The sequence below is a fragment of the Rhinoderma darwinii genome, chromosome 9 (genome assembly GCF_050947455.1).
Source record: "Rhinoderma darwinii isolate aRhiDar2 chromosome 9, aRhiDar2.hap1, whole genome shotgun sequence".
NCBI lineage: Eukaryota > Metazoa > Chordata > Amphibia > Anura > Rhinodermatidae > Rhinoderma > Rhinoderma darwinii.
Window position 1 is genome coordinate 25,471,340 of NC_134695.1, and position 19,602 is coordinate 25,490,941.

The following is a 19,602-nucleotide window of genomic DNA, read 5'->3' on the forward strand; positions in this document are numbered from 1 at the left end:
TTTGAGATGGACATTATTTCCAGTTTCAATGATGAGCTGTCATCCTACATTTCACTTTATAGTAGTACTCTGCACTATGACCTTATGTAATTACCATAGAATAAACTGGAGCGCTATGTCATTACATAAGTTCTTCTCTGATTGTCCTAATGCCAATATCTGTGCCAATGACTTATTTGTCTGCTCTACTTTGCTATAAAACTGTTTAATACTCGTACTAATACTCGAACCGTGTTCTTTGTCTGCAGGTTGGCTATGAAAATGCGGGTACTGTTGAGTTCCTTGTGGATAAACATGGCAAACATTACTTCATAGAGGTCAACTCTCGGCTGCAGGTGGAACACACCGTGACTGAAGAGATAACAGAGTAAGTTCTACTTTCTGGGTTTCAGCAGGTAGTTCCTTTATATGGTAGAATATTCTGAGATTAAGTTACAGGTTTTCAGTTCTTGAAGCAATGTGGGCATATGTCATCTACATGTGGGATTATAATTTGATTAACATGCCAATTTTAAGGTGGTAAATGTAATGTAATTAGCACACAATGAAGTTTTGTCTAGAGCATTTCAGGACAATTCATGTTTTACTGAATTAATGTCTTCTCAGGCATCTCAATGGTTTTAGTTCACTTTTCATGCATTATTAAATCCACGAGAAGACAAAACAAATTCATTGTAATTCACACTGTTGACTTGTACAACCCAAAAAGAGCTCCAGATTTAAAAGGATTTTACCATAATCATTATTTTTTAAAATTCAATATCCTGTAAAGTATTATACAAAGAGTTCGTACTGTCATGGACGTCAATGTCTCAAAATATATTAGACTGAAATTTAGAAGAGTCCAAGAGACTCTCAGGCCAGGCACTTTATCTAGCATCCTAATCAGGATATTTTATACCTATATATATCGAGAGAGGAGAAGAAAACACTCAGACGCTGCGCTCAAAATACTCCTCTGAAGGTTTATTTCCAAACTCAAACTATAATACTATCATTCAGAAGGGGTGTAGGCTTGAGGTTAACCAATCAGAGACAATGTGACTGTAAAGGATCTGCCAGGCACAACTTCTGTGGATACTCCCATAGGTAATCAGTCTGCACCTGAGTCTATGTCTCTGAGACTGACTCCATCTTCCACCACTCAGGATGGCAGGCTTAGGAGTGGGAGAGCCTATCGCAGCCTGGCCAGACGGAGCTAGCTCCCGCCCTCTGTCTATTTATACCTGCCTTTCCTGTTCCTCCTTTGCTTGTGATTCTTCTCGTGTGGTTTCCTGGCCCAGCTACAGCTTCTATCTATTTGATCCTGCTCCATACTGACCCTGGCTTTCTGACTACTCTCCTGCTCTGCGTTTGGTACCTCGTGCACTCCTGGCTTGACTCGGCTCGTTCACCACTCTTGTTGCTCACGGTGTTGCCGTGGGCAACTGCCCCTTTGCTTTGTGTTCCCTTGTCTGTTTGTCTCGTGCACTTACTGAGCGTAGGGACCGCCGCCAAGTTGTACCCCGTCGCCTAGGGCGGGTCGTTGCAAGTAGGCAGGGACAGAGTGGCGGGTAGATTAGGGCTCACTTGTCCGTTTCCCTACCCCCGTCATTACAGTGACAATATTTGTTATTCAGCCAATAGCAGACCATAATATACATCCCAGATACATCATTATAATTCTTCACACATCAGGTTTGCAGGTGGCCTTATCTCTCTTGGGCAGAATGTTCCCGTAAGATGGGGGAGACCTTCCCACACACATATTTGCCACCCTCCCTTCTCACTCCCTGTGCCTTCACTGCAAGCTTCGTATGGGAGCCAAGGTCAAAGATAAAACATATGAAATCAACATAACTTTTGTTAAAGAGGCTCTGTCACCAGATTATAAGTGCCCTATCTCCTACATAATCTGATCGGCGCTGTAATGTAGATAACAGCAGTGGTTTTTATTTTGAAAAACAATCATTTTTGAGCAAGTTATGAGCTAGTTTAGATTTATGCTAACGAGTTTCTCAATGGACAACTGGGCGTGTTTTTACTTTTTACCAACTGGGTGTTGTGCAGAAGAGTGTATGAGGCTGACCAATCGGTGACTAATCAGCCTCATACACTTCTCATTGGAAAGGGGAGAAATTTCCTCAACCTACTGCAGGAAAATTTTATGGGCCAGTTTGTGGAAGACCCAACTAGAGGTGAGGCTCTGATGGATCTAGTCATTACAAACAATGCAGAGCTTGTTGGGAATGTCAATGTGCGTGAAAACCTCGGTAACAGTGATCACAACATAGTTATATTTTATCTATACTGTAAAAAACAAACACAGGCTGGGAGGGCAAAAACACTTAATTTAAGGCCATTTTCCCCAGGATGAGGGCTGCAATTCAGGATATAGACTGGGAAGAGCTAATGTCAAATAACGGTACAAATGATGAATGGGTAATTTTCAAATCTACTTTGGGTAATTGTAGTGCAAAATTTATTCCTATAGCTAACAAGTATAAATGACTAAAATTAAACCCCACATGGCTTACACCTTCTGTAAAAAGGGCAATACATGACAAAAAAAGGGCATTTTAAAAATAAAAATCTGACCGTACAGCTGTAAATTATAAAGAGCTTGATAAAATCTGTAAAAAGCTAATAAAATCAGCAAAAATACAGAATGAAAGGCAGGTGGCCAAGGATAGTAAAACAAATCCCCAAAAAATTCTTCAAGTATATAAATGCAAAAAAGCCAAGGTCTGAACATGTAGGACCCCTAGATAGTGGTAATGGTGAGTTGGTCACAGGGGATCAAGAGAAGGCAGAGTTACTAAATGGGTTCTTTAGCTCTGTATATACAACAGAAGAAAGAGCAGCTGATGTAGCCGATGCCAGTGCTGTTAATATATCAGTTGATATACTGAATTGGATGAATGTAGATATGGTCCAAGCTAAATTAAATAAAATAAATGTGCACAAGGCCCCGGGACCAGATGGGTTACACCCCAGAGTTCTTAAAGAGCTTAGTTCAGTTATTTCTGTCCCCTCTTCATAATATTTAGAGATTGATATTGTCGTGTATTAAAAGAGGCATGGGCTCACGTGACAGGGATATAATATTACCACTTTACAAAGCATTAGTGAGGCCTCATCTAGAATACGTAGTTCAGTTCTGGGCTCCAGTTCATAGAAAGGATGCCCTGGAGTTGGAAAAAATACAAAGAGCAACGAAGCTAAAAAGGGGCATTGAGAATCTAAGTTATGAGGAAAGATTAAAAGAATAAAACCTATTTAGCCTTGAAAAAAGATGACATGATTAACTTATATAAATAAATAAATATATTAATGGCACATACAAAAAATATGGTGAAATCCTGTTCCATGTAAAACCCACTCAAAAAACAAGGGAGCACTCCCTCCATCTGGAGAAAAAAAGGTTCAATCTGCAGAGGCGACAAGCCTTCTTTACTGTGAGAACTATGAATCTATGGAATAGTCACCGCAGGAGCTGTCACAGTAGCTACAGTAAATGGCTTTAAAAAGGCTTAGATAATTTCCTAGAACAAAAACATATTTGCTCCTATGTGTAGAAATTTTTACCTTCCTTTTTCCCATCCCTTGGTTGAACTTGATGGACGTGTATTTTTTTTAACCGTACTAACTATATGTAACTATGTACAGAACCATATCTTTGGAATATTTCTGCGGGCAGTCCACCTGTACCACCCAAAGATAGCGGTGCCTCCAAAGTATCTAAACTCTCCTGGGATAGATTCAGAAGTTTTAACTCCAAGATATAATCCTCCATACCTACTATTGGAGGAACCTGCAGTATACAATTCTGTACAAAGCTCAATAAAAAGTTCTTTTAATTCCTTCCTGATTCTCTACTAATTCCCCTGTCCTATTTCTGATAGGCCCAATTCTCTTACTAGAATACTTTTTTGTTAACCTTTTTGACAAGCCACTTACCACCCTCGATCGACTTACCTGCAAACGCTGATGCTGCTGCAGAATCAACTGTAGCCTCTGGTGCCGATGTGGCCGTCACGATGCAGGACCTGTGAGTGACGTCACAGATCTGCACTGTCAGAAGCTGGGCGTTCTGAAGAGAAGAGGATGTTACTTCTCTTCAGAGCGCCCAGCTAGTGAAAGTATTAAAAACGCCCCGATGTACGCACATAATACACACCCACTTGGACTTTTACTTTTAAACACACCCACTTGGACTTTTGCAAGCCTCATTTGCATAACTACAAAAATGGTCATAACTTGGCCAAAAATGCTCGTTTTTTAAAAATAAAAACGTTACTGTAATCTACATTGCAGCGCCTATCTGCTGCAATAGCAGATAGGGGTTGCAAAATCTGGTGACAGAGCCTCTTTAATGTCTTTCTTCGTTTCAATGGATATTGTTTTTTTTTTAAAAGAGACCTTAAAAAGGCCCCATATCCCAAACCACCAATAGATCAGCAGATCCCACATTCAGGTAAAAGAAGGATTTTAATTCCTCCTCAAGCTTGTGGTGAGTGTCAATAACCTCTAACCAATAGGGATTAACTTTCCAGAACCCTTATTTACGAAGTTTGTCTTCTACCTCCAACAGCAATACAGCTTGATCCGACAACTCTCTCATACCATACTGTTTATCCTTAATATATTTGATCTCCAATACATTACAAAGTGCTACATCAATCCTTGAAAATGTGCACTGTGACTTATTGTAACATGAGTAAACCTTAGTAGAGCCCTTGTTTACTCTCCAAATGTCTACCCAATTAAACTCATTGATTAATCTACCAAAAATAGTTGCACCACCCTACCCACCCATAAGCATTTTTGCCTAAAATCATCTCAAATTTTTTCCCCATGTCACTCCCCGCATCCCCTCCACTCCAGCCGCCAACTTTTTTTATTTTTTCATTTTCCTCTATTCTTTTTCATTCTATTCACTTATTCTTTTATTTTTCTTTCCCTTACCCTCCTGCCCTGTCTTTCTATTATTTTTGCTCTCTGCCTCAATCCTCTAAAAAAAAAAAAATATTCTTTTTTTTTTCTTACTTTTTGTTCTGTCTTTTTCCCCCCCCTCTTTCCCTATCTTTTAGCCCTTTCCCTCCTGAGTGTCCCTAGAGAAATCAGTGTAAATTGAGATCCTATTATCATTGTATTTCAAGGCCCCATTTCCCTAGATGGTTTTTTTGAGAATCTTCTTATCCACAAACGAGAGGAACTTTACAATGATAGGTCTTGCTGTGTCCCCAATGTTTTTAGTCCACAATCTAACTCTATGAGCCCTTTTAATTTGTAGCATCTCTGAGAATGACTCCCTGACAAAAGTCTCAGTGATCAATCTTGATATGGTTGTAGCCACGGAGGAACCCTCCTCCTGTTCAGGGAATCCCAGGAACCTCAGGTTGCTCCTCCTGGCCCTGTCCTCCGTTTCTTCCATTTTAGACTGTAAAACGTAATTTCATGAGACATGGCCTTAATAGACTTTTCGTGCTCTCCAGTAGATTTCTCCAGGGTTTTGATTTTCTGTGTGTTATCCTAGATGCCCGACCTCATTTTGCCCATATCCATCCTCATGATGGCTACCTCCTCCTTCAGACTCCCCAGCTGCACTGCCATATCTTTCAGGGTAGTATTACACATATTTATAGCGCCATTGCAGGCTTTCGTGGCCTTAAGAATCTCTTGGATGGGTCCTCATGTAGGGGGCTCTCTGCCTCTTGTATTTCCAAAGCATCAGTCTCTAATGAAACTGTAGTGAGGACTTCACTACTGCTTGAACTCAAATCTGGGGTTTTGTCCCTTCCCTTTGCTGCATCAGGTTTTGAGCCTCTGATTTTTTGCTTAGTATTTTTTACATCCTACAAAGTAAGAGATTTCCTGGAGAACATGTGAAGCTTATCGGCTGCATTACTAGCAACTTCCACCAGTTCTTTTTCTTCTGCCCCAACAGAGGGGTTACTTTTACCTTATTGTTTGACTTCTAGTGCTGCCAATACCACCTGCACCCGGAGATCGCATTAGCATGGGGCGTACAGTGAGGATACAAACAGGTCTTTGGCTCCAGGTGTTAGCAGTGGCAGTGATTGACAGTGTTACTTCTATTCAGTATATATGGTGGTAGCTAATACCAAGCGCTGGATTGATGAGTTGATAAAACCCCTCGTTTGTTGAATACAGCAGGCACTTGCAGGCCACAGTCAATGAATAATAATAAAAGGCATATTATCCCATGGCGTGGGTGAATATCAACAGGCAGTCATTTGATGTAACGGGCCGTTTAAGCCACAGAAAATAGCTATAAATGGATAATACCTAAAAAAAGGCAATAGGTGGGCTACAATGTATCTGCATCGTTCGATAACATAGATAAAGCAGACTGTATTATATCGTGGTCATCCAAATTTATCAGGCAAAATTTTACCCTCCACGACTGTAAACTTCCAGTAAGCATTGTTTACACCTCACTCTATGGGATTGACAAACAACTTTGCCGGTTTTTCAAGGAGAAATCAAACCGTGTTACACAAACTGAGAGATGGTACCCCCTGAACAGAGTTCTCCCCCAGCCAATAGAAATACATGGACCGAGAATTTTTCAACCCTCAATTGTTCCAAGCAAACAGTAATTCGCCCCTATTAAACATAAAGTTAAGCAAACGATTTTCCATCACATATATAACCTGTATGAAGACCGCCGTACCTTCTTGTCTCCTCAAGGGTCATCACAATCTTGGAGTTACTATAAACTTTTAGCTGGTTGAAATTCACAGGGCTGGAGGAGAGGAGGCAGCTGAGGGAGGGAACGCAGCCTCAGAAGAAATCTCCAGATTCGATAGGAGCTAATCCTTTCTACAGGGGGAGTTGTCCGCAGGCAGAGGCAGAGAGGATGATCAGCGGTGGATCAACGTGGTACGAACACCTTCGAGATCCCCGCTACAGACTAAACTCCGGCAGTTTGGCGGGCGGGTAGGAGGGTGCGGCTGACTTCACGACGCTAATACGTCCTGACGCAGCATCTCCGCTAACATGTCCACTCACAGATCACCATAATCAAATTTTAACCCACATTTGACAGGATAGATGATAAATACCTGATCGGTCAGGGTCCGACCACTGCAACCCCCAGCAATCACGAGAACGAGCTTACCTTGCCGTTACTGGGAGACCCATAGTTATGAAGGGGTAGTGCGCATGCTTGACCACCTCTGTTTATTTCTATTGGGCTGCTGAAGAAGGACAACATTCATACCTTTTATCACTTTGTTTATTAACCACATTTTCAAGTCTACGCATGTCAACAACTTCTCACGCGCTGAGACTGCTCCATACGCTGCGGGTGTCAGCTGTGTTTTACAGCTGACACCCAGGACTAGTGGCAGTTTAACCCCTCAAATGCTGTGGTGAATCGCTTGACCGAAGCCTGTAAAAATTACAATATACTGCAATACCACGATCGCTGGTTCAAGTCCCCTAGGGGGACTAATAGATTGCGTGTAAAAGATGAAGAACGTTTTTAGTAATGAAAAATTTTTTTTAAAAGTTACGAAAAATGTTTTCCTATTTTTCCTCCTAAAGTAAACAAAATTGGTATTTGGTGCATCCACAAAGTCTGAACTATTACAATATACCATTATTTAACTCGCGCAATGAACGCCATAAAAAAAAAGTGCCAGAATCAGTTTTTGGGCAACTTCGTGGTGCAAAAATTGTTTATAAAAAGTGATCAAAAAGTTCTAGGTACCAATAAAAAAATACAGCTTGTCACACAAAAAATAAGCCCTCATTCTGCTCAATCGATGGAAAAATAAAAAAGTTATGGCTCTCAGAATGTGGTGAAGCAAAACAATTTTTTAACTAATATATATTTTTCTTTGTAAAAAGTACTAAAATATTTAAAAAAAAACTATATAAATTTGGTACCGCCGTAATCGTAATGAGCCGCAGAATAAAGTTACGTTTTTACCGCACGGTGAAAGCCGTAAAAACGAAACCTAAAAAACAATGGAGGAATCATTTTTTTTTTTTTTTCCAATTTCAGCCCTCAAAGAATTTTTTGTTCAGTTTCCCAGTACATTATTTGGTAGTTTAAATGGTGCCAATAGAAAATACAACTCCTCCCACAGAAAAAAATAAGGCCTCACACCACTGTATGGATGGAAAAATAAAAAAGTTATGGCTCTTGGAAGGTAGGGAGTGAAAAATGAAAATAAAAAATAAAAAAAAAGGCTCAGTCCCGAAGGGGTTAAGGTTTAAAATACCTTCGGTATTAAGGGGTTAAGAGGTTGACCTGTCGCTAAACAAGATAGAACTTGTTTATAAAAGGGTTTTGCCAATACTTAGTCTACTATCGCTCCGCTTTGAATGTGTGGTCTCACGACTGGCCAGTCAGCTGTCAGAGTAGAATACCTTATAAAGCAGATTATTTGCATGCTATGTAGTCTCAACAGGGGCAGAGCCCCTAAGGAATATTCCTGATAAATTGTTTCAAAAAGGCAGGGACACATTGGATGACTTGTAAACACATTGGATGCAGGGACACATTGGGTGACACTGTAAACCGAGACCAGTGGTTCCTGGTGTATAGACACTTTCCCTATACAAATCACCAGAGCACATTTAGACATTGAACCACCAAGGAATGCTGGGACATTTCTCCTCTGCAGTCTGAAGAATTAGAACTTCAGCTCTGGACTATGCTATATGTAACTTTGGGCCAGTAAACAAATATTCAAAGCAATGTTTTTTCAAAGTCACTTAACCTTTTATGTAGTTTTATTAAATATGTAACATGTAGTTCAGAGATGAATATTACATATAGCACTTCTACCACTAGTATTCTGCACTTCTAATCCAGCGTAACTCCCCGCCGCTTTCTTAGGATCCGTTCACATCTGCGTCAGGGCTCCGTTCCGTCTGAGCTTTCAGTGGAAGGTTTCCGTTTCAATCACCATTGATTTCAATGGTGGCGGAACCGGTGCCAATGGTTTCAGTTTGTCTCCGTTGAGCAAGGGTTCCATCGTTTTGACGGGATGAATACCATAGTCGACAATCGTGATGGAAACGGAAACCTGCGGTTTCAGTTTGGCAATTAGGGCTCCATTCCGACGGAAAGCTCAGTCGGAACGGAGGCCTGACGCAGATGGGAACAAAGCTTTGGAGTGGTCACAGGAAGTGATAAGAGAGTTGCTTTTCCTTCCTCCGTATCATAGAATGGTACTAGATGAGTGTTTGGTATTATCTAGTATTACATAACTAGTTTGGGAAGTGAGATGAGCTGCTGATTCACAATGGGTCAGAAAACGAAAAAAAACATGCCAACGCGCGTTTCAACTGTGACCCGACTTCTTCAGTTTAGTGAGGGAGTACTAGCATTGCTTTTAAGTTAGGCACTTGTATGTCAAGACAAAAAAAATAAGTCTGACCTAACAAGTTTGAAAACTATTCTTATGATCATGTATTACGTTTTTATTCCATTTTGGCAATGACAAACCAACTTTTTTGCTTTGAATGATCTGTTTACGAATAATCCACACCAGCTCCCCCATTACGTGAAAGCAGACTTTTTCTCTCTCCTGAAATTGAAGTTTATGAAGATAAATAATAATAACATTTCTCGCACATCTTTTCTTAGAACTCTGCATTCTATTCTTGTATTATTCTTCCTTGAAATGTATGAATAAATTCGCTACAGTTACCATTCCGCTTGTTTAAAGGGTGTGTCCCTATAGAGCTGATTGGACATTCTCAGAATATGCTAACGTCCATTTATTCAATTTATTTATACGTTTCCAGGAGGAATAACAGGGAAACGTCACCATGCAGAGTTCCAAAAAAAGGTCCTCTTGTATTGTTTCCTTGTTGGTTCCTCGTTAACCATTTGAAGAATACTCCAGATAATCCTCCTATCACATATTACACTGCAGTACATTCAGTATCAGAGTGTAAGTAGAATAAAATGTTGCCAATGTGTAAAAGGCAGTTCATAGTTCTAGAACATTCCAGCTTGCTGGAGATCACAGGAATAATCTGTGTCCCAGTATCTACTTCTGGCATCCGAGTGAGTGAGCCTGGAGGCAGCAGCGACCTGTGAACTGCCAGATCTGAGAGGTATCATTCTTTTTTGACTTGTTGGCTATCATCCATATCCTTAGCAGCTGCTTTCTGTTTGACCAAACTTCTCCCACTGCGTTTACGCAGCAACATCCACCCAGACGCTATGTTCACAGAGCTATGCTTTATGACATCGCAGTCATTTTATGCCGCAATATGTAGCGCCCCGTAGGCGGTAAACACGTGCACATGCAGAGTAACAACCAAGAACTACACTTGTAAATGGTGGTCCTCAGTCATTTGATTTGCATTATATAATATGATTCCTATATACTAAAGATTATTCTATTTCTATAGGCGTCTAACAACTCTGTTATTGGTGTCTGGCAGACATCCTCATGATTGGGCTGGAGAATTTACAAGCAATAGTTCTGCATCATGCTTCAGTTTTTGATGGCATCGTGGAAGGAACCGCCATGAGCTGCTACTACCAGGCTCACGTCAAGTGTTATATTGTATGAATAGCAACGTTTGGTTACTTTCCTTGGACCACCGCTTACACAATTTCATTAATCATCCTCTTGGATGTATATATCTGTATTTTATTATTCATCATGTAGGACTAAGTTTAAAGGGTCATTAAAATCTTATGAAGTCATTTTTTAAACTGGGAGTCTGATCTCTGGGATCCCCACTGATCCTGAAAATGACAAGGCAGTAGCGCTGTTGCGTCCCTTTCTAAGCTTGCATGCGGTCAGGATGCAGTTTCCTGCACAGAGGGTGCCCAGGGTAGAGTCATATTGATTTAACCCCCATAAATCATAAATTGATGGCTTAATTTAGCAATATGCTATCACGTTATAATATGGGATTAGCCCTTTAATTCTATATTTGCTTTTTTCTTTCTAATTTAATTGTTTTTTTCCCTTTGAAAATATTGGTGTCTGCTTTTCATTTATTATATGATGTTTCGGCTTCTCATTCTTCTTGTAGAAGACTAGAGGTGATTTGTCCCATGTGAAAGCATCGATTCTCCAGCCATAAATTGGAGCCCAAGTGCTCCAAGGGTTTTGGAAGAAATCTTGTTTTTATATATGTGTGTATATATATATATATATATATATATATATATATATATATATATGCGCGCGTTATTGCTTAATTATAAGTGTAAGGGACACGTTGCCTCTCTGCTCAGCAGGCCATGGCAATGTAAATTGCTCTTCCATTTCTCCCAAAAAAGATTAAGGGGACAGGCATGATTTTATCACTTCACATCTTTTGAGTTAAAGAGGAATCTAAAACTCATTACTCTGGTTCTTAATGACCCTGCATTGGATGACTGCATAAAATAACTGAAGGAAGACATTTTGGTTAATACAGAATTTGGAACTCAGTCAGTGTTCATTTATATAAGCAAGAAATATCCATTGGCTTATTTTCTGTAAAGGACACACAGTCCCAGTATCTTTGCATGTTGTTAATGGAACTCTCCTGCGGTTAAACGAAAACTTTTTAATCGTAACATTGTTAGGTATTTGTGGGATTTATTCTTTAGGCTGGATCACACATGCAGTTTGAGGTACAGTTTTTAGCCCAAGCCAGAAGTGGGTTCAAAAAGAATTGGAAGTATAAAGGAAGGACTTATACTATTCCCTCCTGTTTAATCCACTCCTGGCTTTGGCTCAAAAAAACTGCATCAAAAACTGCGTGTGTGATTCCAGCCTAAGGCCCCCTTCACGTGCCCCACATTTAGCGTGTACGCCAGGAAAGCTCTTGACGTACACACTAAAAATATCCATATGGCTCCATTCGTGTGATGGAGGCCAAAAGAGTGTCCATTTGGCCTCTGTCAGGCTGTTGTACGCTAGTATGCCTTTTTATTGAAGTATGGAATAGTGTTGTATACTTTTGGCAATGTATACAATGTATGGAAAACGTCACAGGCTCATGACGTATACGTTTAATGTATACCGTTATAGTCTATGGTGATGGATGCCACGATTAGGCATCCGTAACAACCTACATTTAACCTATAAATCGGAATCTTTTCCCGGCATATAGGTAAGACGTAGGCCATTTAGGATGAAGTGAACTAGGCCTAAACCATTCATGATTTATAGCATAAGTACTGTAGATCATGCAGTATTATAACGCCTTTTGCTGCACATGACCCAATAAGGTTCTCGCTCTTTTTTTCAGCATGGATGCATATAGGGAAATTATACAGCTATTTGGGAAAAAGTCTTAAATAGGCTAAAAGTACGGATTAAAAATTGCATTTAGAGGAATTTTAAGTGTAAACCTCTTAAAGAGGACCTGTGTATCTACACAGTCTGACACTGCAGAGAAACACCCTTTTGACAGAGGGGAATGAGTTGTCAATGTATTTACAAATTTTTAGGAGGAATCCTAGGGGAACGGCACAAGTTCTAAGAAAAGGTACTTCAGAATTGTTAATTTATGGAGAATGCCATAACATTTTGATTGGAAGGGGTCCGAACTCTGGGACCAAGGGTCCGATGGGGAGAACGAGAGTACACTGTGCATTGGAAATCATTACAGCAGCGCTATGGCCCCTTCATTGTAATTCTATGTATATTCCATGTATATTCTAAGGACATGTCCCTGTACTGTGTCCTTCACAGTCTCATCAGTTTGAAGCTTCACTTAGAGCCTTAGAGAATATTCTCCTTATCCTAAAACAGATAGTGAGAGCAGTCACCATGCTCTCTGAGGTCGGGTGGTTAAAATAATTCATTTTTATCCGGAATTCTGATTTAAACCAGTCATTGGGTCGCTTTGTTTACTTGAGGCAAATACTTATTTTTTTAAAAATATATTGGCATAAGGTCGCCTCACTCTAACAAGAGACGCCTCTAACTGCGTCTCCGTATATTACATAAGACTTCCTTTGATGTGAATCTCCATCTTAACCTTGCTTTGAAATTTCTGTCTCGCTGACTTGCCCACAACACTGTTTTTCTTAAAGTTCATGCTGGATTAACCTCTTTCCTTTCAGAAGCAATTTTAAATCCACATTGTGGCAAAATGTATTTATAATAAATGTGTGTTTCATTTAAAATTAATACAGACTGTCTGCAATATATATGAAAGCAGATTTTCAGATGAATAATAAAAGCGGCAGGACAAGAGCATAGTTCTGCTATTTTAGGTGCCTTGCTTTGAATTCAGTAATTCTATTTTGTAAGATAGCAACACATCAATTGCATTAGAGTACCCTATTTAAAAGATTGTTAATGCTTTTCAGGAAGAAATCAATATTAAGCATACTAGATATTCTGTTTAAACCGTTGTTGCTATGTTATTGATTTATTATAGTTTTTTCGAATTACAAGCAATCTGTCATATGGTCACACCCTCCAGCGGCCGCAATAGCAAGACCAGTGAACTCTAGCTGGCGTCTCCCCCCTCAGACGCCGCCACACTCTGTTCGCTTCTCCTTCTGTGACTCCTAGGGTGCGCGCGCTCTTGCCCCTGGTCTTAAAGGGCCAGCGTGCGCACCTGCAACTTAGTCCCTCTCCAATCCCTACACACTTTGCCTGAGCGTTGTTGTGTCTTCCCATGTTCGCTTGCAAATGGTACCTTAGTTGTATCCTGTGTTCCCATATCCTGTATCCAGTAATTGTGTTTGTTCCAGTGCGAAGTCTAGTGTCTGATCCGAGTTCATTCTTTGTGCCAAGTGCCATCTGTGCCAAGGGTTTGCCACACCAAGTGTCTGCTATGCCAAGTGTCTTCCAAATCTTCTATCCAGGTACTCTTGTTCTAAAGACTTTCATTGACTATTGTTTGGCCAGCTGTTACTCCGCTACGGCGGAGCAGCCTAGTGGGTCCACATACCCCATAGCCGTGACAGTACTCTCAGGCCATGGATCCCGCTGATCAACCCAGAACCGCGGTCCAGATGATGCAAGTATACATGTGACCTCCGGGCTTGCCGGGATCAGCTCTTATAGGCTGTAAACTCCATAATTACCCATTGAGAGCTTACTTCTGTACCTCCTCTGGCTGCTTCTGCTAATCCACCACCTGCTATCCCTCCTGCCTGCCCTGGGTCTGTAATTTAGGTGCCCCTACCTCCTCGCTGCGACGGGGATCCTAAGGCCTATAGAGGCTTTATCAACCAGTGTACGATCCACTTCAGGTTACGTGCCCATCTCTTCCCCTCTGATGAGGCCAAGGTCGCTTTTCTTATTGTTCTCCTCTCTGGCAAAGCCCTGGCATGGGTGAACCCCATCCTGGAACAAGAGAGTCCGGAATTCTCTGATTTGCCACTGTTTCTAGAGACTTTCCGTACAGTGCTCGAAGAACCTGCCTGAACATCCTCTGCAGCTGCCTCACTGCTGACCCTCAATCAAGGGGAATCAACTGTAGGGGAGTACACCATCCACTTCTGTATGCTGGCAGCAAAGCTGGCTTGGAATAAGGAGGCCTTAGTGGTAACTTTCTGGCAGGGACTTGCCTCTCATATAAAGGATGAACTGGCATCTCGAGAGCTTCCTTCTACCTTGTATGCCTTAATACTCCTGGCAACCCGGATCGATATGAGGATTCAAGAGCACACTCTGGAAGTTTGCCAAGAGAATATGTCTTGTCGACTGGCACCCAAATTTCAAAGGCCTCTAATGCCCTGTCCTGTTGCACCTCTGGAGGAGCCAATGCAGGTAGACAGACTCTGACTGTCTGACTAGAAACAGCAACGTAGACGTTCGACTTGGTTGTGTCTGTACTGTGGTCACAAGGGACATTTTGTGCGGCAATGCCTTCAAACGCCGGGAAACTCCAGCACCTAGGCTTGAGTGGAGAGACAATCCTAGGTGAATCTACCTCGACTACTAAATTATCTCCAAGACTTTCTATTCCTGTGTCTATCGTCGCCAGTGAAGGATCACACTCTGTACCTGCTTACTTGGATTCTGAAGCAGCTGCAAACTTTATCCAGCAGGATTTAGTGAACCGTCTCCAGTTGGCCACTGTTCCTCTGGAGAAACCTCTGGCGGTTGCTTCTGTTGTTGGACAACCTCTGCCAGACCCTATCTTGTCTATCACCAAACCTCTGAGACTACAGATAGGAGTCCTCTATTTTGATTTAATAACTTTCTATGTTCTATCCAAAGCTATAAACCCCCTCCTGTTGGGATTTCCGTGGCTTCGCCAGCATGCTCCAGTCCTTAATTAGAATTTTAGGAGAGGTCCTCCAATGGGAACCCCGATGTCTTCACTTCTGTTTGCCTCAGGTTCGTCCTGTTCTTTCTCCACTACCTCTGTCTTTGACTGGACTACCTCCACAATATTCTAATTACGCGGATGTCTTTAAACCTAATCATGGTAATACACAGGAACCCCTTGCTTTTCTCCGAGCTCCCCGACAGGATTCGTGGAGCCAAGATTTTCACGAAGCTGGACCTATGTGTGGACTATAACCTGATCCGTATTCACAAGGGAAATAAAGGGAAAACCGCATTCGCCACCGGAGACGGTCACTACGAGTATCTGGTAATGCCCTTTGTAAGCTTCAGCAGTGTTTCTGGAGTTTGTGAATGACATCATCCGTGATCTTCTGTATGTCTGTGTGGTGATTTATCTGGACGACATCTTGATCTACTCACCTGATCTGACGAAGCATCAGAAACATGTTCGCTAAGTCCTGTCGCGGTTAAGGGGTAACCGCTTATTTGCTAAACTTGAGAAGTGTGTATTTGAAAGAAAATCTATACCCTTCCTGGGCTATATTATCTATGATCATGGTTTACAAATGGATCCGGAAAAAGTGAAGTCCATCTTGGAATGGTCAAGTCCTCAAGGTCTCCAAGCCATCCAGAGATTTCTAGGATTCGCTAATTTTTATCGTCCGGTTATCCCAAATTTCTTGTCTCTTACTGCTCCCATCTCAGCTCTTACCAAGAAGGGAGTGAAAAGACTGGACCCCTGAGGCAGATTCGACATTCTCCAACCTCAAGACCGCCTTAACTTCTGCTTCCGTTCTTTATCATCCTCATGTGACTCAATAGTTTTCATTGGAGGTTGACGCCTCTTTCATTGGTGCTGGATCACTCCTGTTTCAAAAGAATTCCAAGGGTAAAGCACTGTCCTGTGTTTTTTTTTCTCCAAACTCTTCTCTCCTGCAGAGCACAACTATTCCATTGGGGATCGGGAATTACTCGCTGTCAAGTTGGCCACAGAAGAGGGGAGACACCTGTTGGAGGGGGTTGCTCATTCCATCAGTATCTTCACGGATCACAAGAATCTCACATATTTGCAGTCTGCACAACTACTGAACTCTCGTCAAGCCAGATGGTCACTGTTCTTCGCCATATTTCAATTCCTGCTTCATTTCCACCCTGCAGACAAAAACATTAAGGCCCACGCCCTGTCCAGGTTATTTGAGACTACCAATTTAGAAGAAAGTCCTCAACATGTTTTTGATCCTTCTAGGATTATTGCTGTTAACCCTCTGCAAATCAAGGACATTCCTCCTGGGACGATTTTTGTCCGTCTTGCTGACAGGAGAAGAATTCTCCGCTGGAGACATAATTCCAAATTGGCTGGGCACTCTGGTGTCCGTAAAACTCAGGACTTTATTGCTCGTCACTACTGGTGGCCCACACTACCTAAAGATGTCTTGGACTATGTTTCTTCCTGTTCGAACTATGCCCAGAACAAGGCTACTCATTTTAAACCTGCTGGCCTTCTCCTGATACTCCCTTGCCACACATCACCATGAATTTTATTACTGACCTCTCTCCTACTGGATGTACTACAGTCTGGGTCGTGGTGGATCACTTATCCAAGATGGCACATGTTGTCCCTTTAATTGGCCTTCCCTCTGCTCCACATCTGACCCTATGTAGACTTTTGGATGTGAAAATTTGACTTTTCTTCCGCTTATCATCCGCAGTCTAATGGCCAAGTTGAAAGTTGATCAACCAGGTACTTGAAAATTACATTCGTCATTTTGTTTCAGTTCAACAAGACAATCGGTTATCGCTTCTGCCATTGGCCGAATTCTCATACAACAATCATACTAGTGAATCTACTGCTTCTTCGCCATTCTTCATTGTGTACAGTCAACATCCACGTGTTTCTCTTCCTGTGCCAGCTACGTCTCAAGTGCCGGCAGCCATAGCTTCGTTCTGAGGTTTTCTTCACATCCGGCAGCAAACAAAGTCCACGATTGTTCAGGCAGAGATATGCAGATCGAAAAATAAAATTTCCCCCTGAGTTTTCTGCTGGAGTCCAGGTCTGGTGGTCTTCCAGAAACATTTGTCTGAAAATCCCTTCCCACAAATTCGCTCCCAGATTCCTCGGCCCCTTTGAAATTTTGCAACAAATAAACCCTGTGTCCTATAAGCTTCGGCTACCTCCTACCCTCAAAATTCCCAACTCTTTCCATGTGTCCCTCCTAAATCCTGTGGTCCTGAACCGATCAAATCCCCTCGTTCTACAGTTGCTTCCTGTGGTTCTTCTGACATCTTTGAAGTAAAAGATTCTGGATTACAAGAGGGTAGGAGCGAGTACCTTCTACCTGGTGGACTGGAGAGGGTTTGCTCCTGAGGAGAGGTCATGGGTGCCTGAAGAGATTGTGGATGCTCCAGGCCTCCAGATTTCTCTCACACTCTGGACCTAAGAAGAGGGGGTGTATGGGGGGGGGTGCTGTAATGACCAGCGAGCGCAGACCAGTGAACTGTAGCCGCTCGCTCCTCCTGCTGTGACTCCCCTGTCTTAAAGGGCCAGCCTTTAACTTAGTCCCTGTCCAATCCCTACACACCTTTCCTGAGTGTTGTTGTCTTCCCATGTTTGTTTGCAAATGGTTCCTTAGTTGTATCCTGTGTTCCCATATGCTGTATCCCGTATCCAGTAATTGTTTGTTCCAGTGTGAAGTCTAGTGTCTGAGTCGAGTTCATCCACTGTGCCAAGTGTTTGCCATGCCAATTGTCTGCCACGCCAATTGTCTGCCAAATCTTCTTTCTAGGTACTCTTGTCCTAAAAATTTTCATTGACTATTGTTTAGCCAGCTGCTACTCCGCTACGGCGGAGCGGTCTAGTGGGTCCACAAACCTCATAGCCGTGACACAATCCATTAACAGAAGGCAGAAAATGGCCGTGATTCTGATTTTAATTATTTTCTTTATGCTTCGCAATCTATCATCTACACTAACACATTTAGTGTAGTGCAGCATGTAATGTGAGTCTTGACAATTGAAGCAAAATAGTTTTTTCTTACCAATCCACATTTGGCGCACATGTCCATTAATTAGATCAATGACTTTTTTTTGTGCCGGATTAGTGGATAAACATTAACTTGTCAATCTTTAAAGGGTTTGTGTAAACCAGGCGTCTCAAACTCGGCCGGGTAAGTGGGCCGCATATAGAAAAAATGGGAAGTTGACGGGCCGCATTACTTTCAAATTTGATACAATACAAAATTATTGTTAATCAATTAGTTATTTGAACTACTATAACACTATATTACTATAATAATAGCGCTAGGTTTAAAATTTGAGATATTTCTCCACGTGCTTATTTCAACAATCCAGCTTTCCAGTTTAAGTGTCGCTAAATGCAGATGCTGCCGCAGAGTCCTCCGTAGATTCTGCCGCAGAGTCCTCCGTAGATTCTGCCGCAGAGTCCTCCGTAGATTCTGCCGCAGAGTCCTCCGTAGATTCTGCCGCAGAGTCCTCCGTAGATTCTGCCGCAGAGTCCTCCGTAGATTCTGCCGCAGAGTCCTCCGTAGATTCTGCCGCAGAGTCCTCCGTAGATTCTGCCGCAGAGTCCTCCGTAGATGCTGCCGCAGAGTCCTCCGTAGATGCTGCCGCAGAGTCCTCCGTAGATGCTGCCGCAGAGTCCTCCGTAGATGCTGCCGCAGAGTCCTCCGTAGATGCTGCCGCAGAGTCCTCCGTAGATGCTGCCGCAGAGTCCTCCGTAGATGCTGCCGCAGAGTCCTCCGTAGATGCTGCCGCAGAGTCCTCCGTAGATGCTGCCGCAGAGTCCTCCGTAGATGCTGCCGCAGAGTCCTCCGTAGATGCTGCCGCAGAGTCCTCCGCAGATGCTGCCGCAGAGTCCTCCGCAGATGCTGCCGCAGAGTCCTCCGCAGATGCTGCCGCAGAGTCCTCCGCAGATGCTGCCGCAGAGTCCTCCGCAGATGCTGCCGCAGAGTCCTCCGCAGATGCTGCCGCAGAGTCCTCCGCAGATGCTGCCGCAGAGTCCTCCGCAGATGCTGCCGCAGAGTCCTCCGCAGATGCTGCCGCAGAGTCCTCCGCAGATGCTGCCGCAGAGTCCTCCGCAGATGCTGCCGCAGAGCCCTCCGCAGTTGCTGCCGCAGAGCCCTCCGCAGTTGCTGCCGCAGAGCCCTCCGCAGATGCTGCCGCAGAGCCCTCCGCAGATGCTGCCGCAGAGCCCTCCGCAGTGTGCCCTCCGCAGATGCCGCCGCCCGGGACTCCGCTCGAGGGAAGACCCTGACAAACTGTCCACATATGGGCAGCGATGTCAGGGAATTCCACAGAGTCCCGGAGCAGAGCCGACACCAGCGCTCTGCTCCGCTCTGGGGAAGAC

The 19,602-nt window shown here is 42.8% G+C and overlaps 1 protein-coding gene across 2 annotated transcripts in view; it reads left to right on the top strand.

Annotated features, from left to right (window-relative positions):
• Nucleotides 1-19,602, top strand: part of PC (pyruvate carboxylase) — a 417,282-nt gene that overhangs the window by 144,037 nt on the left and 253,643 nt on the right. For both annotated transcript variants that reach the window (XM_075837394.1, XM_075837395.1), the window contains exon 8: nucleotides 249-367. In XM_075837394.1, coding sequence (XP_075693509.1) covers nucleotides 249-367 — 119 coding nt within the window. The remainder of the gene's footprint in view (nucleotides 1-248; nucleotides 368-19,602) is intronic.